At 42.5% G+C, this 23,982-nt stretch overlaps 1 protein-coding gene and 1 pseudogene across 9 annotated transcripts in view; both read right to left on the bottom strand.

Moving 5' to 3' along the window:
• Positions 1-23,982, bottom strand: part of RYR3 (ryanodine receptor 3) — a 563,725-nt gene that overhangs the window by 166,943 nt on the left and 372,800 nt on the right. For all 9 annotated transcript variants that reach the window (XM_016927886.4, XM_016927893.4, XM_016927892.4 and 6 more), the window contains exons 39-41: positions 3,841-4,114; positions 2,336-2,450; positions 490-619 (exon numbers count right to left, since the gene is read on the bottom strand). In XM_016927886.4, coding sequence (XP_016783375.2) covers positions 490-619; positions 2,336-2,450; positions 3,841-4,114 — 519 coding nt within the window. The remainder of the gene's footprint in view (positions 1-489; positions 620-2,335; positions 2,451-3,840; positions 4,115-23,982) is intronic.
• LOC134808506 (complement component 1 Q subcomponent-binding protein, mitochondrial-like) lies at positions 6,117-7,139 on the bottom strand (annotated as a pseudogene).

Raw genomic sequence — 23,982 nt, 5'->3', positions numbered from 1 at the left:
TATCCACGATTGCTCTTGGCCAGTCTGCCTCCCCGCTAAGGAAAGCACTTGCTGGGAGGTTGATGGACAGGTATGCAGCCTGCAGCCAGCCTGCCAAGACGAGATCCGATCCATGACCTTGGTCTCATCAGCACTGCTCCCTGGTCAGTTGAGTGGGCTGGGAAGAGCTGTGCCCCCAGACTATATCTGCAATCCCAGGGGCATTTTGTAAACCATGGGCCACTGGTCCCAAGAGAGATGAGGTAAAACTGTATGACTTTGTCAACACTAAACTGTCACCAATCTTGGCTGGTAGCAACATCTCTACTTCTGTTGGAGAACGTTCTTGTGGCATCGTTACTTCAATTGTTTTAAATCAGGCAGTCTCTTCTAGTATTTACAAATATCCCAGCGTGCATGTGGCTTCTTTCCCTGTATTTTCCTAAGTGGTCAAAAGGGGGAGTGTAACCTTCGAGTTTGGATGTGGAAGTTACAAGAAGACTTACGCACCTAGGCCAACACTGCTATTCTCCAGAAGATAACTCAGATGCTCAAACATGGCCTTCTGATTTTGCCGGCTAATTCGACAGAAATAGCAAAGGAAACGGCAGCAGCTAGCAACCATCTTTGGAAATGCAATCTGTAGGGAGAAGTAGAAAGTGTCAGACAAAAGAATCTATCATGAGGCCTTTCTGAAAACTGTGACCTCAGAGTCTTAAGTGGGTAAAGTGTGAACACTTGGAAAAATGAACTTTCTCCTTCCATTTTTTTTCTCAAGACTTATTCATAGGAGTTATAGTTCCTGAAATATCTTTCCTCCAAGAGAAACAGATGTCAAACAAGAATCCCAATCATCCTCGGAAGTCATGTGAAATTGCATGACCTTCTACCAGGCTATTGTTTCCAAGTAGGAAGGGAGTGGACAGAATTCAGAGACAGAGAGAGATGAGAGAGAGAGAGGAGAGAGAGTGAGTGAGATGAGAGAGAGAGAGGAGAGACAGAGAGGAGAGAAAGTGAGGAAAGAGTGAGGAGAGAAAGAGGAGAGAGTCAGGAGAGAGTGGGGGGGGGGAGAGAGAAAGGGGGGGAGAGAGAGAGAGACAGAGAGACAGACAGACAGACAGACAGACAGACAGACACAGGTGATCGTAGACACATAACGCCCACCAGTATATCAAAGCCCAAGTGCCCTGGGTCAAGGCTGGCCTCTACAGTTACGCAAGTCTGACAGGCATCGCTCTCTGAGTCTTCCCTGACTACTTTTGTCATTGATAATTGCTCTTCTATGGGATTCCATAGCACTTGTAATTTGATTCGTGCAGTCTAGCATGAAGACGCCACGTTATATTACTGTTGATTGTACTTGGCTTTTCTACTTAACAAAGTAACCAGCATCTCTAGGTTGGGCCAAATCTTAGTTTTGATCCTACAGTGCTCAATAAATGGTGCCAGTGTTAACCTTGCTCAGGATCCTAAGACAACCTTGATTTCCTCCTTTAATATCACAGAGGATGCTCTAAGCAATAAGGTTCAGAAACTTATAGTCTATCTGCTCGCTGAGGCATCCAGACATGTGCTCAGAGATCTTCTGGAGAGATTTCACTTTCCCAAGAGATCAGAAGGAAGCCCATGAGGAACGTGACCCTGGCTTCTGTTCCTTCTACACACCCACCCCCTCCCCAGTAGCACTGATGAAACTGCACCAGAAATCATCCCTTCCCAGGACCCTGGCACTCTGGAATTTCCAACATTTGAAGCCATACCCTATCTACTGCCTGTGGAAGCAGTTTAACCGTGAGGAGGACCCCAGCCCAGCTGGGATAAATGTCCAGTTGTGTCCTATACCCACAACTCTCCCCTTAGCAACAGGAGCTCCCCCTGATGCAGGCTCCTTATGAGGGAGCTGGCAAGGAAACCTGGCTTCTTCAGGAGTTCGGTTGACAGAGGAAACATCAACACTTCTGGGGAAACACTGCCAGGATCACTACTGGGATCTTGTTCTCCTTTAGAACAGCCTTCTCCTGACTCAGCACAAAACACACCAGGCTCCTAAGTGGAAGTGAGTGATTCCAGCTTGGAAAGAGCAGGGCTGCCGAATACGGGAAGTAAACTTAGCAACTGAATAGCTCAGTGGGATTAATGAAGAAAGTCTCCAAGCTTCAAGAGCTCTTACACAATGGGATTCCATCCAGCAGCATTATCCCATCGCTTGGCTCCTTCTTGGCACTGTGCCTATCCCTTCCTCTCCCTGGAAGAGAAACTGAGGCAAGGGACACCAGCCACGTGGCTCTGAACAAGTCACCTCATGCGCTCCTGCCTCAAGGGACAAGTTCTGGCTAGGTTCTCCTTTTAGCATTACCTGAGATTTCTCTGTACCCAACACGTTCACCATCACCTCCATCACCGTCTCGTGCATGCCCAGGACTCTCATGAGGTTGGGATGCTGGTAAAACACCTTGTTGTTCATTATGTCTCTAGGATAAGGATCAGAGACAGTCTTCAGCACCTGCTTATTTATATGCTATGAAAATTCAGGGATGAGAACACACAAACACACGAGAGGGCAAAATAATATGAAAGTAACAGGTTGAAAAGATAATAAGAAAGCACTAGGTCAGCTGGAATATATGTGGAAGGCCATTTTAGCTGACTGAAATATTCTGTGCTCCTCTATTTCTAAGTACTTGCTTTTTCTCTTTGAAACATTTCTTTCTGATGACCTATTAAACATCCCTTGTTTTATTTTTTCTTGTAATAATTTTAGATATCAATGAAGCTTTTGGACAATAGTCTTTAAAAACTCACGACATTAAGATGTAAGAACAATTACATCTTTAAGTCATCCCATATAAATTTACAGAGTAAAGCTGCATGCAAATCAAAATACAGAAACAGCTTGGTAATTTGCTGTGTACTCCCTTGCTGGGTGGTTACTTTCTGGCTGCCCATTCCCCCTCTCTTGAGGGTTGCAGGAAACACCACCTGCAATTGCCAGTTTTTACTTCTGCTATGTCTACTACGAAGGCTGGGGAGAGAATAATTCTCTAGCTGTATTCTCTTCCCATAAAAGTCTCTTCATTTATGTAAGATTTCTCTTTGGAAATGAATTTGACGAATGAGTGCATTTCCCTCCAAGGATCCTGAAGGTCCCTTTCCTGCACCTTGGTGATGCTCCTTTGGTATGCTGGCTCAAGGGTGGTAGGATGAAAAGTTAGGTAGGAGGTTGTCTGTAGGTCTAGTTCTTGATTCTAATAAAGTAAAACTGTAGGCTGGTTAGTGAATCTTTTTGGGCCTTGGTGTTCTCATCTGCAAAACAGAAGTGCTACCCTACATGATTATAGGAAACCCTTTTGATGTCTAAAATGCTATGAATTTTTTTTGACTACATGGCTTCTAAGGGAGAGCCATGAGCTACTGTTAAGGGGAAAGTTATCTCAATGAACTAACAAAAATGACTCTAGGTTAGTCCTGAGAAAAGGGAGAGATCAGGTGGCAATTTTTCAGAGGGAAGTTTCGGAAGATTTCGAGTCAAAAGCTCAGGTCCTCAGATCATTTCTGTCTTGGGTTGAACACACTGTCCCTTCCTCCAGATGTTTTCATGGGCTCCCTGGGGCTATTTTCAAAAGATTAAAACCAAGTAACTGCTTTTCCCCAAGACTCCTCCATACTTTTAGCAATGCCTTTCACTGTGAGTAGTTGGGTCTCTCAGGTTACAAAGGATATGACTCCATGAGGAGTGAAATTGCAATCAGTTCACACAAAGATTTAATATGATTTGATTCCACTATATCCCTATATCAAGGTAAGTCAGTTTTCCCACTTAAAGCTCCTAGAGGGAACAGCACGTAACCGTGAATCACCTACCCCAGCCCATTGATCATGAGCAACTCCTCTTCCTTGCCCATCCTGACACTGAGGAGGGAGCGGATTTGGCCCAGGGCAGCCAGCAGGTTGATGGTGTCGCTTACAGAGGTGTGGCTGATGGTGTAGGTCTTCCGCAGTGCCTGCAGCAGCTCCCCGATGCTGTCATACTGCCTCCGGAGGAGGTTGAACATCATTCGGACCAGCTCTGAATCCTGGATCTGGTCCTCCTGGGCCCAGCAGATCATCGTCTGTGAGATGAGTTCCTTCAATGTTGCTGGAAGGACAACAGGAGGGAGCAGGACTGTGGCTGTCATGGCTCAGGGAGAACTGGGTGTTTCAGCCACATCATGCAAATAGAAGACACATCATTGGTTGAGGTTACAAAATTCTTATTATAGGCAATGTGCAGTGGCTCATGCCTATAATCCTAGCAATTTGGGAGGCTGAGGCTGAAGGATTTCTCGAGCCTAGCAGTTTGAGACCAGCCTGGGCCACAAAGCGAGACCCTGTTGCTACAAAAAAAAAAAAAAAAAAAAAGCTGGGTGTGGTTGCACACGCCTGTAGTCAGCTGCTTGGGAGGCTGAGGTGGGAGGACTGCTTGAGCCTTGGAGGTTGAGGGTGCGGTAAGCCACCACTGCATCACCGCACTGCAGCCTGGGCAACAGAGTGAGACTCTGTCTCAAAAAAAAAATTTTTTTTTGTATTTTAAGGGTGGGTTATGACATGCACAGAAGTAGAACATATCATCAAAAGACAAATAAACCGGCTATATAACAATAAAAGAATATCCCAATTATGAGTTGAGGGTGCTAACTATTCTATTTTGATTAAACAATATTTGCATCCACACTGGGCTGAGAGAACAGATCTAAAGGCTTTACAACCGGACATCTGAGCATCATCCTAAAGTCTGAACAGACTTTTTTTGCACTGGATCTTTGGCAAGAGTCAGCTGACACTGCATCTTGGACTCCTCTCATAAGCATCAAGAGAAAAAAACCACAGTGACTTTGAATTCAGAATTTATTGGGGCTCATACTGGTTTCACAGAAATTTTACTGTCTATACAAGTAAAGGAAAGATCACTGAACTGGGACTCAAAACAGCTGTGGAACCTTCAGAGGTTATACTAAAAAGCCCCTGAAAATTGCTGATTGGCATTGGCATAGGAGGTAAAGAAGGAAGAGGACCTGTTGGAATGGCCGGGAAGGCACTGCTTACCCCTTCCCTTACCATCCACACTTCCAGAAGATGACAGAGGTGAGACATGCTGCTCTTAAATCACAAATGCATCCTACCCTGGCACTGCATATCACAGTCCTACAAGGTATGGATGGCAGGAAGATCCTTAATTCAGGCCAGGCAGTGCCAAGGGGACAATGAAGGTCACTCAGTCAATCAGTGAAAGAAAGGGGAGTAAACAGATCAGTGCTTCTGGTAGCCCGTGGCATCTCTAATAGTCGAGGTTTCTACTCCACATCACTATAGATGGCAGATGTCTGCTCTATATACAGTCTTGGCTCATCGTAAGGATATAAAAATAGAACTCAGTTACCAAGCTTTAAAAGAGACCTAGATGTAACGGATTAATTTAACTTACTGCTGTGTCTATCAACCCTGTGGGTGTGTTAGATTCAGATGGGACACATAAACTGAAAACCTTAAAAAAGGACACCCAAGTCAGAGAGAAGCACAGTTAAAGGATGTTCTCAAGAGACCTCACTAGGCAGGGACTGCAGACTAATACCTGTTAGGTTAGATAATATCTGTATCCTCTAGGGGCGAAGTCATTTAAGGGCTATGCTGGGCTCCTTGTCAGAAACCTGTTTCCTCAGAGTCCAAATATAAAAGTTCCTGCATCTCCTAGTTAATTCACATGTATATATTTTGGAGGAGAAACCCTAATTTTATTGTCTGTCATATTGTTTAAAAAAATCTAGGCCAGGCGCAGTGGCTCACGCCTGTAATCCCAGCACTTTGGGAGGCCGAGGTGGGCGGATCACGAGGTCAGGAGAAGGAGACTATCCTGGCTAACACGGTGAAACCCCGTCTCTACTAAAAATACAAAAATTAGCCGGGCGTGGTGGCGGGTGCCTGTAGTCCCAGCTACTCGGGAGGCTGAGGCAGGAGAATGGCGTGAACCTGGGAGGCGGAGCTTGCAGTGAGCTGAGATTGCACCACTGCACTCCAGCCTGGGCGACAGATTGAGACTCCGTCTCAAAACAAACAAACAAACAAACAAAAAAAAACCTAGTAATAACAGATTTGTACAGAAAAAAGCAAATGAATAGTAAATGAGAGCACAAAAGAAATAATTTAAATTTGCTATTTTTTTTCCATGATATTAGGATGATAGTGCCTGGCTTCACGGTAGGATTTGTTTGCTGGCCAAAGCCTGCCATAAAACTAAGGCTTTCAGTGTCTGTCTACTCTGCTGGTCCTTGACAAAACTTTTGAGATTTTCAAGAAAAGTAATGTCCTCCTGGTGCTCCGGAACTGTGCTGAGCTCCACCAACCCATCCACAAAAGCGTTTCCACCCCTTTGTCCTCAAAGAAATAATACAGGGCCTAGTCCGGGGACTCTGTGTTGAGTGTGTACTAGTGCCCTAACATCCAGACTTGCCATTGGACTGAAAGCTAACATCCTTGATGGAGAAAATGTTACTCTCCACCTGCTCTTGTCCAAACTCATCCTCTGATAGTGACAGCACCAGGACCTTCTTGCTATCATTCTTCATAACTTCAACTATGAAATTGGGAGTTGATGTCAATTCAGAATCCTATTCTGCAACCTACAGCCCTTGTGAGGGCTCCTCCTCACCATCAGACTTGCGTGGGATGCTGTTGATAATGTTGAAAGTGACAGAGATCTTTCCCCTGGCAACTTGCCATGCTAATTTAGCTTCTGTTCCATTTAAATTCTAGCTCCCAACTTCCAGACCTCTTAGGGAGGGAATGCCTCTTATGCTTCTCGATTTCCCTTTCCTCCTTAATTTCATCACTCAGGAACTCAACAGAAGCTTTGTCTCCTTTGGTGTGCAGCGCACAGCCGCTGTAGCCCCATGCACAGGGCCTAGGAGGGCCTAGGAGGCCCCAGGAGGCCAGGCTGCCATGCAGACCCCACACACATGCACACTGAGCAGCGCAAAGGGCCGGGCACAGGACCTGGGCGCTGCTGGAGTGGTGGGGCAGGCATGGTAGCATGGAGGGCAGCAACTGCGGAGCCCGGGGCACCAGGCATGCAGCATCACAGAGGCGACCACCAATACGTATGGATGCACTCCTAGTTATTACTTATGTAGTAAGAATGAAAGCAAGACAAAAACAAAGACTCTTGGACCCAATTTAAGTTTTTCTAGTCCCGTCAGTACAATTTCCTCTAAAACCTATACCTTGGCTTGAAAGAATTATAGTTCTCATGACTAACAAAACAATTCTCTGCAGATATAATACATGCTATCCCAGTCCCTCCCACACTGGAAAAGCAATAATCAGATCTGGTGGAATTGCTAACCTGCTCAAGGACCATCTTCTCTTTAACAGAGAATTTTACAGAATCATAATAAAACCAAGTACATATGAGTTTCCCTTAACCTGGCTTTCAGATTAATTCAGGATTTAGGTAAGCTGTTAGCCTCACACTGACTCAAAAATCCAAACAAATATTTATGGCCTAGAGAGCATGTAAAGCAAAACACCTCACTAGAGGGCAAATGGGAAAGGAAACACCCTTTTAGCCTCAAAGCATGGGGCAGCAAACACCTGCCACTCCATTCTTTGTCCAGGCAAGCCTTCAAAGTAAGTGTCAGAGAACGGGATAAATATTTATGTGTGACCAAGCTAAAGTACAGTTAAAAAAAAAAAAAAAAAAAAAAGTAGTCCCCAGGTCCTGCCAGAAAAGGAGGCAAGACTTACCGCTGCGTTGCTGACAGGCAGATGTAATTCCATGGAAGGCCTGACATTTAAAGCCATATGTACTGGAAAATGTTTCAAATTGTGAGACCAAGGTGCAGTAAGTGAGAGAAACAATAACTATGAAAAGAAATAAAATTCAGGGGGAGAGGGGCAGAAGGGGACATTTTCAGGAGCCATGAAAAGCACAACATATTTTGTCATCTGACATATACTAGAGACTCAGGACCCACCAAGCAAACCCAGGCACAACCAATGAACTTCTCAAGGTCTAAACACTTTTGGGATGGAGAAAATGGAGCTTTATACCCCTAGCAAGCAATGCTACTAAAAATTCTTCAGATTTTAATTAGCTCCCGTGCCTCAGCAGCAGAGCAGCCAAAATATACCAGAGTCCAGAAGTTAAAAAGAATACATTTTCTAGACTGTGTTAGGCTCTCCATATACCTGTATATCTGATGATTAAAGTAATTAATGCATATAACCATGGATGGCACATACTGCAGGTTTAATAAAGGTGAACTATTACTGACATCTCTACCAAGAGTCATAAAAATGTGATCTGCAGAGCCCTGGGGGCCCAAGACCCTTTAGATACCCTTTAAGTCCAAATGTGTTTTCATAAAAATTCTAAGATATCGTTGGACTTTTTCATCGTGTTGATAATTGCACTGATGGTGCAAAAGCAATGCTGAGTAAAACTGCTTGTGCCTTAGCTTGAATCGAGTTAGCAGCACCCAACTATATTTTTTATTGCCACACTTCCAGATAAATGCGTTTCACAGAAGGATGTCCTGAATAAAGCAGTAAAAATTATTAATTTTATTAATCATAAACTCTCGAGTTTACATCTTTAAAATATCCTCTGTGATAGAATGGTACAGAGAAAGAAAAGAAGTAAAGCACTTCTGCTATGTATTAAAGTTCAGTGTTTTTTCTGGAGGAAAAGTACTTGTGTGATGGAGTTGTGAGCTAAACTAGCTGCTTATTTCATGAATGCCATTTTAAATTAAAGAACAACAAACTATGGTTAACCTGAAAAAATGAAAAAAATGAAATGAAAAAAATGAAAAAAGTAAGCCTTTCACTTCAAGTGATAGTATTTGTTGCCAATAATGAAATTTGACCTTTCAAGTGAAAATCAGAATTTTGAAAAATGTTTAGCTGCCACTGGGAGCTCGACAGCTTCCCAGTACTTAAAGACTTTTCTGATTAAGCTGTCTATACTAACAAATGTGATTTTTAAACTATTTTATAATGAAATGTGTCAAGATTTTGAAGTTCTTATTAACTCAATGAACCAATAATCTCTCAATGATCAATGAATGACATTACAAAAACATTCTTAGGTAAAAGATCCATTCAATGTGCAAGATAGACCAATGAATTGTTACATAACAAAGTACAGACATCTAGTTAATATGGTTTCAGATTCCACATGCCAACTAACTTTTCAGAAACTACTACTTGTTCAGATATAGTTTTAGAGAAGAATATCCATAATTATTGGAAAAGGCTATGAAAAATACTACTACCCTTCCAATTATGTATTTAAGGCCATTTTTCTTCCTATTCTTTAACCAGATATAAGAATCCAGCTGCCTTCAATTAAGTCAGACATTAAAGAGATTTATAATCATGCAAAGAAATATCACTTTGTTTTGAAAAATTTAGTTTTCATAAAAGTATTTTTATGTAACAGGTAATAAGGTTTTTATCTTTAAATTAATAAATATTTAAATATTTGTCAATTTTAATTTTAAATTTGGTAAACACTGATAGATATAATCCACATAAACTAAAGCTTTTGGGGTTCTCAGTAATTTTCAATAGTGTAAAGGGGTCCCAAGACCAAAGGGTTTGAGAACCACTGATCTATATAAAAGGGCCTATGCTGAAGTGAGGCTGTGATTGGAAACCAAAGCTTTCCCTCCAGCTAAGATGAAACCTGTTCTATTAGGCTGCATGATTCTGATCAAGTAGCTGAGACATGAACCTAGAAAGCTACAGATTAGGAAGCTTTCCATGTTTACTTCTGAATGGGAGGCGGGCATGTGTGAGATTAAATGTGAGCATCTCACGTAAGAAGAATATCTCATGTAAGAAGAGTATCTCATATAAGAAGAGTAAGACACCTCACATTGAGAAATAAAGTGAGGATTAAAGAATCATTATTTTGAAAATTGAATCCTGGCAGTCAAGGGCCCTGGCTATTATTCATTCATCACCAAAGGGCAACCTGCTAGCCTGAAGGGCTCCTAATGCTTTTTTTCTCCTGAATTTGAGCTTAAGAACAGTCATCTTCTAAGCAAGGAGGGAGCCAGGCTTGTATTATGCTGAGGCTGCATGGCTTTCTTCAGCCTGCTCTGCACACGCACAAAGGTGGGCTGCAGGCTGGAGAGGGAGGCACTTAACTCTTTGTCTCCAACATTAGCTGATCCTTCAGGAATGACTTTGCTTTTATTAATACTGGAAACCAGAGCTGTCAACTATAGAAGGCTTTGCCCTGAAGTTGATATGTGTCCAGGACTCAGGACATACACCAATTCACAAGTTTCTGCCTATCTTCATCTGAATAGCTGAATTAACCCCAGTCGTGCCACCTCTAAGTTAGCTTTTAACTGACCAGCATTTTCTGGGTATCTGTTACATGCCCAAGGTTAAGTACTCTACAAGAAACTATTTCAAGACACAATTATTATCTGCTACAGCCTAGCTGGAGAAACTAATACATGTGAAGCATTTAATAAAAAATAAAGTGTAAAATAATGAGTAAAACTGTATTGTCTCAGACAATTAGGAAATAAGACAATTCATAAGAAGGTATAACTCCTATAGTAACACATATATTCAAAAGAAACTAGAGAAGAGAAACAATAAGATCTCCCTCTTTTCTTCCAATGGCTTTTTTTATCTGAAGTTTTTTATATTTCTAGAATAAGCCTCCATTACATGGAGACTAAAGAAGCAGGGAAGAAAAAGCTCTATCAGGAAGTTAAAAGAGGGGCCTTCCAAGTGATACCAGAAATGATCTGATGAAAAAGACATTATGCTTTGCTATGATTATTTTGGAATGCTATGTTCCTTAGAGAGATGATTCATACATATAGTACCTGTATGTGTGTGTGCATCTGTGTGTATGTGTGCATGTGTGTGTACATATATATACAGTATCCATGGGAGAATGCTGACAATTTTGGTAGGATTTTTTTTTTTTAATTTAAGTTATAGGGTACATGTGCATAACATGCAGGTTTGATACATAGGTATACATGTGCCATGTTGGTGTGCTGCACCCATCAACTCGTCATTTACATTAGGTATTTCTCCTAATGCTATCCCTCCCCACTCCCCCCACCCCACAACAGGCCCCGGTGTGTGATGTTCCCTACCCTGTGTCCAAGTGTTCTCATTGTTCAATTCCTACCTATGAGTGAGAACATGGAGTGTTTGGTTTTCTGTCCTTGTGATAGTTTGCTGGGAATGGTTTCCAGCTTCATCCATGTCTCTGCAAAGGACATGAACTCATCCTTTTTTATGGCTGCATAGTATTTCATGGTGTTTATGTGCCACATTTTCTTAATCTAGTCTATCATTGATGGACATTTGGGTTGGTTCCAAGTCTTTGCTATTGTGAATAGTGCTGCAATAAACATATGTGCGCATGTGTCTTTATAGTAGCATGACTTATAATCCTTTGGGTATATACCCAGTAATGGGATTGCTGGGTCAAATGGTATTTCTAGTTCTAGATCCTTGAGGAATTGCCACACTGTCTTCCACAATGGTTGAACTAATTTACACTTCCACCAACAGTGTAAAAGCATCCCTGTTTCTCCACATCCTCTCCAGCATCTGTTGTTTCCTGACTTTTTAATGATCGCCATTCTAACTGGCACGAGATGATATTTCATTGTGGTTTTGATTTGCATTTCTCTGATGACCAGTGATGATGAACACTTTTCCATGTGTCTGTTAGCTGCATAAATGTCTTTTTTTTTTTTTTTTTGAGATGGAGTCTCGCTCTGTCACCCAGGCTGGAGTGCAGTGGTGCAATCTTGGCTCACTGCAAGCTCCACCTCCCAGGTCCACGCCATTCTCCTGCCTCAGCCTCCCAAGTAGCTGGGACTACAGGTGCCCGCCACCACGCCTGGCTAATTTTTTGTATTTTTAGTAGAGACGGGGTTTCACCATGTTATCCAGGATGGTCTCAATCTCCTGTCTCGTGATCTGCCCCGCCTCGGCCTCCCAAAGTGCTGGGATTACAGGTGTGAGCCACCGTGCCCAGCCCCCCATAAATGTCTTCTTTTGAGAAGTGTCTGTTCATATCCTTTGCCCATTTTTTTTGATGGGGTTGTTTTTTTCTTGTAAATCTGTTTGAGTTCTTTGTAAATTCTGGATATTAGCCCTTTGTCAGATGGGTAGATTGCAAAATTTTTCTCCCATTCTGTAGGTTGCCTGTTCACTCTGATGGTAGTTTCTTTTGCTGTGCAGAAGCTCTTTAGTTTAATTAGATCCCATTTGTCTATTTTGGCTTTTGTTGCTATTGCTTTTGGTGTTTTAGTCATAAAGTCCTTACCCATGCTTACGTCCTGAATGGTATTGCCTAGGTTTTCTTCTACGGTTTTTATGGTTTTAGGTCTAACATTTAAGTCTTTAATCCATCTTGAATTAATTTTTGTCTAAGGTGTAAGGAAGGGATCCAGTTTCAGCTTTCTACATATGGCTAGCCAGTTTTCCCAGCACCATTTATTAAACAGGGAATCCTTTCCCCATTTCCTGTTTTTGTCAGGTTTGTCAAAGATCAGATGGTTGTAGATGTGTGGTGTTATTTCTGAGGCCTCTGTTCTGTTCCATTGGTCTATATATCTGTTTTGGTACCAGCACCATGCTGTTTTGGTTACTGCAGCCTTGTAGTATAGTTTGAAATCAGTAGTGTGATGCCTCCAGCTTAGTTCTTTTTCCTTAGGACTGTCTTGGCAATGTGGGCTCTTTTTTGGTTCCATATGAACTTTAAAGTAGTTTTTTCCAATTCTGTGAAGAAAGTCATTGGTAGCTTGATGGGGATGGCATCGAATCTACAAATTACCTTGGGCAGTATGGCCATTTTCATGATACTGATTCTTCCTATCCATGAGCATGGAATGTTCTTCCATTTGTTTGTGTCCTCTTTCATTTCATTGAGCAGTGGTTTGTAGTTCTCCTTGAAGAGGTCCTTCACATCCCTTGTAAGTTGGATTCCTAGGTATTTTATTCTCTTTGTAGCAATTGCGAATGGGAGTTCACTCATGATTTGGCTGTTTGTCTGTTATTGGTGTATAGGAATGCTTGTGATTTTTACACATGGATTTTGTATCCTGAGACTTTGCTGAAGTTGCTTATCAGGTTAAGGAGATTTTGGGCTGAGATGATGGGGTTTTCTAAATATACAATCATGTCATTGGCAAACAGGGACAATTTGACTTCCTCTTTTCCTAATTGAATACCCTTTATTTCTTGCCTGATTGGCCTGGCCAGAACTTCTAACACTATGTTGAATAGCCGTGGTGAGAGAGGGCATCCCTGTCTTGTGCCGATTTTCAAAGGGAATGCTTCCAGTTTCTGCCCATTATGATATTGGCTGTGGGTTTGTCATAGACAGCTCTTATTATTTTGAGATAAGGCCCATCAACACCTAGTTTATTGAGAGTTTTTAGCATGAAGCGCTGTTGAATTTTGTCGAAGGCTTTTCTGCATCTATTGAGATAATCATGTGGTTTTTGTCTTTGGTTCTGTTTATGTGATGGATTACATTTATTGATTTCTGTATGTTGAACCAGCCTTGCATCCCAGGGATGAAGCCAACTTGATTGGATAAGCTTTTTGATGTGTTACTGGATTCGGTTTGCCAGTATTTTATTGAGGATGTTGGCATCGGTGTTCATCAGGGGTATTGGTCTAAAGTTCTCTTTTTTTGTTGTGTCTCTGCCAGGCTTTGGTAGCAGGATGATGCTGGCCTCATAAAATGAGTAAGGGAGGATTCCCTCTTTTTCTGTTCATTGGAATCGTTTCCAAAGGAATGGTACCAGCTCCTCTTTGTACCTCTGGTAGAATTCGGCTGTGAATTCGTCTGGTCCTGGACTTTTTTTGGTTGGTAGGCTATTAATTATTACCTCAATTTCAGAGCCTGTTATTGGCCTATTCAGAGATTCAACTTCTCCTGGTGTAGTCTTGGGAGGGTGTACGTGTCCAGGAATTAATCCATTTCTTCTAGATTTTCTAGTTTATTTGCGTAGAAGTGTTTATAGTATTCTCTGATGGTAGTTTGTATTTCTGTGGGATTGGTGGTGATATCATCCCCTTTACGATTTTTTATTGCGTCTATTTGATTCTTCTCTCTTTTCTTATTAGTCTTGCTAGCGGTCTATCTTTTCAAAAAACCAGCTCCTGGATTGATTTTTTTGAAGGGTTTTTTGTGTCTCTTATCTCCTTCAGTTCTGCTCTGATCTTAGTTATTTCTTGCCTTCTGCTAGCTTTTGAATGTGTTTGCTCTTGCTTCTCTAGTTCTTCTAATTGTGATGTTAGGGTGTTGATTTTAGATCTTTCCTGCTTTCTCTTGTGGGCATTTAGTGCTGTAAATTTCCCTCTACACACTGCTTTAAATGTGTCCCAGAGATTCTGGTATGTTGTGTCTTTGTTCTCATTGGTTTCAAAGAACATCGTTATTTCTGCTTTAATTTCGTTATTTACCCAGTAGTCATTGAGGAGCAGATTGTTCGGTTTCCATGTAGTTGTGCGGTTTTGAGTGAGTTTCTTAATCCTGAATTCTAATTTGATTGCACTGTGGTCTTAGAGACAGTTTGTTGTGATTTCTGTTCTTTTACATTTGCTGAGGAGTGCTTTATTTCCAATTATGTGGTCAATTTTGGAATAAGTGCAATGTGGTGCTGAGAAGAATGTACATTCTGTTGATTTGGGGTAGAGAGTTCTGTAGATGTCTATTATGTACGCTTGGTGCAGAGCTGAGTTCAATTCCTGGATATCCTTGTTAACTTTCTGTCTCGTTGATCTAATATTGACAGTGGGGTGTTAAAGTCTCCCATTATTATTGTGTGGGAGTCTAAGTCTCTTTGTAGGTCTCTAAAGACTTGCTTTATGAATCTGGGTGCTCCTGTATTGGGTGCATATATATTTAGGATAGTTAGCTCTTCTTGTTGAATTGATCCCTTTACCATTATGTATTGGCCTTCTTTGTCTCTTTTGATCTTTGTTGGTTTAAAGTCTGTTTTATCAGAGACTAGGATTGCAACCCCTGCTTTTTATTGCTTTCCATTTGCTTGGTAGATCTTCCTCCATCCCTTTGTTTTGAGCCTATGTGTGTCTCTGCACGTGAAATGGGTCTCCCGAATACAGCACACTGATGGGTCTTGACTCTTTATCCAATTTGCCAGTCTAGATCTTTTAATTGGGGCATTTAGCCCATTTACATTTAAAGTTAATATTGTCATGTGTGAATTTGATCCTGTCATTATGATGTTAGCTGGTTATTTTGCCTGTTAATTGATACAGTTTCTTCATAGCATCAATGGTCTTTACAATTTGGCATGTTTTTGCAGTGGCTGGTACTGGTTGTTCCTTTCCATGTTTAGTGCTTCCTTCAGGAGCTCTTGTAAGGCAGGCCTGGCAGTGACAAAATCTCTCAGCATTTCCTTGTCTATAAAGGATTTTATTTCTCCTTCAGTTATGAAGCTTAGTTTGGCTGGAATGAAATTCTGGGTTGAAAAGTCTTTAAGAATGTTGAATATTGGCCCCCACCCTCTTCTGGCTTGCAGGGTTTCTGCTGAGAGATCCATTGTTAGTCTAATGGGCTTCCCTTTGTGGGTAACGCGATCTTTCTCTCTGGCTGCCCTTTATATTTTTTCCTTCATTTCAACCTTGGTCAGTCTGACGATTATGTGTCTTGGGGTTGCTCTTCTCAAGGAATATCTTTGTGGTGTTCTCTGTATTTCCTGAATTTGAATGTTGGCCTGCCTTGCTACATTGGGGAAGTTTTCCTGGATAATCATCTTTGTGGTTTTATCTACCTTTGGTCTTTGATGCTGGTGACCTACAGATGGGGTTTTGGTGTGGATGTCCTTTTTTTTTAATGTTGATGCTATTCCTTTCTGTTTGTTAATTCTCCTTCTAAGAGTCAGGTCCCTCAGCTGCAGGTCTGTTGGAGTTTGCTAGAGGTTCACTCCAGACTCTGTTTGCCTGGGTATCACCAGTGGAGGCTGCAGAACAGCAAATATTGCTGCCTGATCCTTCCTCTAGAAACTTCATCCCAGAGGGGCACCCTGCCTATATGAGGTGTGTGTTGCCCCCTACTGGGAGGTGTCTCCCAGTTAGGCTACATGGGGGTCAGGGACCCACTTGAGGAGGCAGTCTGTCCATTCTCAGAGCTCAAACACTGTGCTGGGAGAACCACTGCTCTCTTCGGAGCTGTCAGACAGGGACATTTAAGTCTGCAGAAGTTGTCTGCTGCCTTTTGTTCAGCTATGCCCTGCTCACAGAGGTGGAGTGTATAGAGGCAGTAGGCCTTGCTGAGCTGTGGTGGGCTCTGCCCAGTTCGAGCTTCCTGGCTGCTTCGTTTACCTACTCAAGCCTCAGCAATGGCAGACGCCCCTCTTCCTGCCAGGCTGCCGCCTTGCAATTCGATCTCAGACTGCTGCTCCAGCAGTGAGCAAGGCTCTGTGGGCCTGGGACCCGCTGAGGCAGGCACAGGAGAGAATCTCCTTGTCTGCCAGTTGCTAAGACCTTGGGAAAAGCGCAGTATTTGGGCGGAAGTTTCTCCTTTTTCCAGGTACAGTCTGTCACGGCTTCCCGTGGCTAGGAAAGGGAAATCCCCCGACCCCTTGTGCTTCCTGGGTGAGGTGACGCCCCACCCTGCTTCGGCTCACCCTCCATGGGCTGCACGCACTGTTCAACCAGTCCCAGTGAGATGAACCAGGTACCTCATCTGGAAATGCAGAAATCACCCGTCTTCTGTGTCAATCACGCTGGGAGCTGCAGACCAGAGCTGTTCCTATTTGGCCATCTTGGAATGGACTCCCCAATTTTGGTAGGATTTTCAAACAGCAATGGAGGGACTTATTTCTTGTGAATATATATGAATCTCTTTCATAAACAAAGAGCATTAGAGATGTTAAGAAGAGTTACAACTAAATACTGATTTTATTTCTGTTGCTTTACTGAGTTCATCTTTAGAAATGCTACCCTTTAGTGACTACAAAATACTTCAGTATTCATAAGAAACATGACTCTCGGCTGGGCGCGGTGGCTCACACCTGTAATCCCAGCACTTTGGGAGGCCGAGGCAGGTGGATCACAAGGTCAGGAGATCGAGATCATTCTGGCGAACACAGTGAAACCCCATCTCTACTAAAAATACAAAAAATTAGCCGGGCGTGGTGGCGGGCGCCTGTAGTCCCAGCTACTCGGGAGGCTGAGGAAGGAGAATGGCGTGAACCCGGCAGGCGGACCTTGCAGTGAGCCAAGATCGCGCCACTGCACTCCAGCCTGGGCGACAGGGCGAGACTCCATCTCAAAAAAAAAAGGAAACATGACTCTCAAAGTGGGACAGCCATCAGAAGCAAGATGACATTGAGGTGAAGAGGTTAAATCTACCATTTGCCACAAGGTATGGCCCGTCTAACTCTTTCACACACACACACATGCATGTGCACACCACTTAACCCCACTCAGAACCACCACACATAATAAGGACGCCTCAGCAGACCTTGTTGCATCTCTAGGATTTTTATGCACTGACTTAGCAGAATCTCAAGAAGGCCTTGCCAAGTGCACTCGATGGTTTGGTTCATGGGATTATAATATACTGTTCTTTTCGAAAAGGGACAAGAAAGAAAAATATGTTGCCAGGCACATATTTTCTGATGAGAAATAAAGCAAATCCTCTTGAACAGAATGTCTTAGGGAAGCTAGTCATGTACAGATGGTTTCCTTGATAATTATAAATGGCTTCATTTATGAGATTATTATTAACATTCTAATTCACTTCACTTTTGCAATTAGTGTAATTAGGGGTAGTCACATTAAGGCAATGATATCAAATATATGATCTATAAGCTGCATTTTAAATGATTATTCAGGCTAACTCAGAATGGAAATATTTCCAAGGCACTGTATTGTTTAGGGAGACTTGATGCCTGAGGGATATTTCAAAAAGGAAAAAAAAAAAAAAACCTACTCATTACCTAATTTTGGACTAGTCAGACCTTTTACATAATAACAAAGAGTTAGAGGGTCTTTAAATTTGAGCTAGCCTTAGTACATCAGTTTGGAGTCCAGGTGTCACTTATTGTTAAGTTGTTTATTGCCCTCCACTTGTTGTTTTGTAACTTTCTGCTCTGACTTTAGAAACCAAGCCCACCATGTGTGACCCTTATGAGAAATTCTCTAAAGATTCACCTACCAAAGTTGGTGTAACTCCTTTTTAAATGGTAAAATTACCAGCTTTGCAATGCCAACTACCATAAAGGAAAGGTCACTTATTTTCATGGTGCAGGTTTAAATGTTTAGGCTGCAGGGGTCTGTAAATAATCTTTTATTTCTTCCTCCAAATTCAGATCACAATCCAAGTGGCCATCACGCAATGAAGTACATTATGATCGAAGAGTAGAGGTTGGCCACCGGCAAAGCAAATCCCTGCAGCTTACAGATCTCAAACCTACGCTGGTGTTATATCTTTGTGAGTGCTCTTAAATCTGGGTCAGTTTGGAAGAAAAAGTCATCCAATCACTTTGAGAAGAGGGAGCAAACAAAATTGCACCACACTTAGGTTACACTTAGAAAGCAATTTATAATGCTCACATTACAATGGGAAAAGAAAAATAATTATGTGCATGTAAAGGATGTACACTTATTTTTAAATTCTAAGTGATTGAAAAGTCAGCTTGTGGCATGCTGTAAATGCTCTGGAGGCATGAACAGGTGGTAGATAATTTTGACGTGTAAAGAACAAGCGTATTTTGACCTCTACTTTCTTTCTCCCAGTAGTAGACTAAATAATGTCCCTCCAACTCCCCCAAAATGTCCATGTCCTAATTACCAGAGGCTATGAATATGTTACCTTACAAAAGAGACTTTTCAGATGTGAAGAAGCTGGGAAAGGCATGAAATGTATATTCTCCCCTAGAAAGTCCAGAAGGAATGCAGCCCTACTAGCCTACTGTTGACTTGTGACCTCCAGAACCGTAAGAGGTAAATTTGTGTTGTTTGCAGTACCATTAAGTTTGTGATAACTTGCTATAGCAACAGTAGAAAACTAATGTACTCCAGCTGTTAAGAAAGTCTTGGGTTGAGGATGGTTAACTCTTTTCTGAGGCTACAAACCAGACTGGAGAGTCTCTGTTAGAAAGCCATGACAAATGTGCCCACAGAAACTGGGACCCAAGAGAGATACAGTCTTCTATGTATTGTTGAGGCAGCTGGAGTAAATTGCAGGGCTATTGAGGTAACTGAGGTCTGCCTGAATCTGGCTCAGAGCTCTTGAGAAGCCAGAGCTGACATTAAACACAGAAAGCACCTACTGCAGAACTGCTGTGCACCATTAGGTAACGTATGTAGATTACAGACAGCACAGTCTCCAGTTTCTAGAACACAGCTTTTCTTTTTGCCCTGTTCTCCCTCTGAAAATCACGAGCCAGAACCAGCTGTATGTCAACATTAACCCCTGAATAAATTAAAGACGCTGAAGATGTAACCATCATGCATAATGAATATTACTGACCACATACATAGCACCCGTTTGTCTCTTCTTCCTTCTTAACAGAACCCTGCTTTTGCACAGGTTTCTGCCTCTCCAACTTACAGCCTATGCTCCTCAGGAATGTAAAATGACCCAAACTTATTTCAAAAATAGACTCTGTTGACTTAAGTCAACTAGCATGTTCCATTTTCTAGGTCACACTCTGGTACACGGATTGGCCTCTGACCAAGTTTTTGTAATCAAAAGTGATCTCGGGATCCTTGCTTGCAATACCAGGGCAGGATAAACTTTCTCACTTTTCCCCCGGACACTGTAGTGCACGGATATGAGGCCCAGAACTGCAGCCACCATCTTACTGCCAGCTCGAGGGCAAAGCTGGAACAAGAAGCAAGATGACTGCCTGGAGAGTGAGCAGAGCCACTGGATGAACTCAGTCCTTGGCTGGCTCCATCGCTAAACTCACAGATGTCAGCCAGTGAAATCTGTTAATGGCTATTCTACCTGAGTTGGGCTTCCTGTTGCTTGTTTGCTGAACGCATCTGAAAAGATAAATGTGGAGGTGAAGTTCTTATGATCTATGCTTTGTATACTCATTTCAGAAGCTGAGGTATACAAACTTCCAAGTACCAGGACATCCAGCTGAGCACTATTTTATTCAATCCTTATATTCCCTAGCCGCCACTCACCAGGATAGGAGCTATTATTATTCTCATTTTTCATATAGAGAAACTGAAATATACAGAGGTTAAGGAAGTTGCTAATATTACAATCAATTAGTGAATGTCAGAGCTTGGATTCAAACCCATGCTGCTGGAATCTAAGCACATCTACCTGATCATCTTAGAGCTGTTTACTTTCAATAGCTCCATAAAACTCAGAAAAACAGTTATCTTTATTAATGCTTTAACTTTATATTATACTATCTAGATGATGCTCTTTTAATAAACCATAAAATGGATTCAGAAATAAAATCTCCCAAATCATAAAGCTTTAGTTCTTTTTCTGACTCTCAGCTGGGCAGATTACTCATTTTCCCAGAGCCTTGATTTCTTCACCAACAAAATGAAATTAGCAATATAAAATTTATGTTGAAGAAAATGAATATAAGTGTGGTATGGGAACAAGAGTACTGGTCAGGGAATAAGAGTCCTTTGTTCTAGCTCTGGCTATGTGACCTTGGGCAAGTCACCTACCTCTCTGTGTCTCTGTGCCCTTCTATGAAGTCAAGTCACTTGTGGCTTAATATTCCATGGTTCTATTTCTATCTGACCCATGGAGCTCTTGAAAGGGTTGTGTCAATTTACTAAAATGGCAAATGAAAGCCTTTGGCTTCATTGGGTTAAATTAATAAGCATCAAGAATTTTACCACCACATTTTAATGCCCTATTTTGATGGTACCCAGCTTGCTTTTCCTAACAGTAAAACCTGAGGATGAAGAAGTAAAATCTCAAAATTCCAGTGGTTACTCACTACGGTGAGTAAGTGGCCATTATCAAAGCATGACTGCACATCACTAATCATTTACAGCGAGGAGATGAGCTGTGGCAACTTGATGGCCTTTTTGATGACTGTCCTGATTGCTGGCAGAGAAATGAAGCTTCCTGTGTCAGGGGTCAGGTGATGCAATAACACCCTCTAGATTTAGTTGGGAAGATTTAAGGGGTCGGGGGAACTCATGCCCTCTGTGGTCTGTGCCCTAGAGCATCCTCTAGGCCAAAAGTCTGATCTGAATTACAAAGTCATCAAATATCTACTACTTATTAGCAGGGAAGGTCAGGGAAGAAGTTAAATCCATGGACTTCAAGAGGACTTTTGAAGAATTCATCATGCAAATTTCTCTGTGCTTCCCCAGGGCCTCTCTGGCCCAGGTTGTGCAGTAGGTACCATTTTGGCCTCATTTTGCTAGAACAAGGATGTTGTGATTACTCAGAATAAAGTCACAAGGCTCTCTGCAGTCAAAGGAAAAACCTGTGAAGATAACCCGGAGCATTGCTCTTGGGTGATAAGAAGAACTGCTCTGTTTACAGCGTGTCATCAGGGCACACGAACAGGCACTGGCTGTCAGACCCCTCGAGGCGCGTGATGGTATAGGGCTGGCCCCAGGCTCCACAGGAAACAGCAGGACACATCTCAGGTCTGTATTTAATTTTTGGGTATGTACACTTGTATCTTTCTATATTGGCTTCCTTGGCTGAAGAATAAAAGTTCAAACTGCCTTCTAGAACATCCTACCTCTCATTATCATAATGTATTAGTCCATTCTCACACTGCTATAAAGAACTACCTGAGATTGCATAATTTATGAAGGAGAGAGGTTTAATTGACTCACAATTCTGCAGGCTGTACAGGAAGCATGGCTGGGAGGCCTCAGAAAACTTACAATTGTGGTGGAAGGCAGAGGGGAAGCAAGCACATCTTATCATGGCAGAGCAGGAGACAGAGAGCGCCTATGAAGGGGGAAGAACTATACACTTTCAAACAACCAGATCTTGTGGGAACTCTATTATGAGAACAGCATGGGGGAAGTCCCCCCCCCCATGATTCAGTCATCTCCCACCAGGCCCCTGCTTCAACACGTGGGGATTACAATTCGACATGAGATTTGGGTGGGGACACAGAGCCAAACCATATCAAATAATATAGCCAACATTTACTAAGAGCTTCCTGTGTCCGAATCTTAATTACTGTGCCTGAATGATCATTCGATCCTCACCATTACCATGTAAAAACTGACAAGACAGGTGTGGCATGGACGGAATTTCCCCAACGATGATGGCCCTTCTTAACCCAAGCCTCACTTTATGGTTTCTTTAGGCAAAGCAACGCTTCAATTGAATAAACAAATCTAAGTTCCTATAAATAGGTGGTGTCCAGAAGGCGTACTGGATATGGAGCCTCCTGACTCTATCCGTGATTGGCTGTGAATCCCACAAAACTGCCCCAGTCATACTGGCCCACAGAGCTTGGCTCTCAGGACAGGCTGTGTCTAGATAGGCTCATGACAGGTGTGTATTTCTGCTAAATCTGTTTCTAAATTTCCCTCCGTCTGTGGTTTTCTACCTTGAGCAGAGCCTCCACATCTCTAAGGATGGAGACAAGAGCAGAAGCAAAATGCTTCACTCCCAGAACTGCTTCCCTAGCCAGACAGATACCCATATCTGACAGAGGCAGCCCTGCAAGCCGGTAAGACTGTGTTTGCAGCCTGATTCTGCCAGTCCTGCTCTAGAGTCCCAAGGGGTTTCATCCATCAGACTAAGATAATTAGCCTGTTTTTGAAATCTGTCAACCAGCCTCATAATCACTTTTTCAATACATGTAGGCGATTAAATGACCGATGATGATGGTGGGGAAAAGAGCACAGTGAGGACAGAGGGCGTCTGCTGATGTGTTAGGGAGGGATGCCTCTGAAATAAAGATGAGGCAGAGATGGCACAGCGAAGGACTCAGGGACCTGGGGCCTCTGTCTTCACTCAGCTGGGAAAGTCATCGAATTGCTTTTTAGTTTCAATATAGAGAATAAGTGATTATGAGGCAAGCTACTGGCCATGTACCCTAAACATCCATGCTTCCCTATCCCCCTCTCTCCATCCCCATGGCCCCCTTTCCAGGCATCCCTGCACGGTGCTCTGGAAAGAGTGTGGGTCCGGGATACGGAATGCAATTCAGATCTTGGCCTTTTTCTTACTTGTTGCAAGACTTTGTCCGAATTATTTTTCTACCCTCAGGCTTAGTTGCCTAGTGCATAAAATGGGAGCCTAGAGGTCACTATACTTGGTTGCTTGTTGCGAGGATAAAATCAAACGAGGTAAGGTGAAGTGCCAAGCGCAGTACCGGGCACAAAGGAGGTACTCAATTACGTGTTCGACTTTCTCTCTCCTGAGAACCAAACTCTCTTCCCCATCACTAAAGCACAGGCTACCAAAAGAGAGGGCCTGACAATGATTGATTAAACAGATCACAGAATACTTTTTAAGCATCGATTACTGTGAAGCACCATTCCAGGAGCCCAATACAATGAGTTTTTATGCCTGCGTTGCCACCTGTGAGGTAGGCAAGTTGCTTAACGCCTCGGAGTCCCCGTTTCCTCATCTCTAAGCTAGGACTAGTAATGTCTGTTTTGTTTGCCATGCAGAGTGTCAAGGCAAATCAGACTGTGTGGAAAATCTTCTTGCAACCTCTATAGAGTTAAATAAAAGTAAAGTTCTGCCCTTGTTCCCACACTGACCCCATCTGCATGTCCATTATGCACTTGACCATCTCTCAGGCGACTATAATGCTCTCTTTAATGCCTTATTCTTCTTCACATTTCTAACTGGGTGCCAGGATATGGCAACCCTACCTCTAACATGTCTGACACCTCAAAAATACTTTTTGTTGTCACCACCTTTTCTGTTGCTGCTGTGACAAATTACCACAAACTTAGTGGCTTAAAACAACAGAAATTTCCGGTCCTATGATTCTATACATGAGAAGTCTGCCC

The sequence above is a fragment of the Pan troglodytes genome, chromosome 16 (assembly GCF_028858775.2).
Source record: "Pan troglodytes isolate AG18354 chromosome 16, NHGRI_mPanTro3-v2.0_pri, whole genome shotgun sequence".
Classification (NCBI taxonomy): domain Eukaryota; kingdom Metazoa; phylum Chordata; class Mammalia; order Primates; family Hominidae; genus Pan; species Pan troglodytes.
This window is presented reverse-complemented; position numbering and strand designations above follow the sequence as displayed.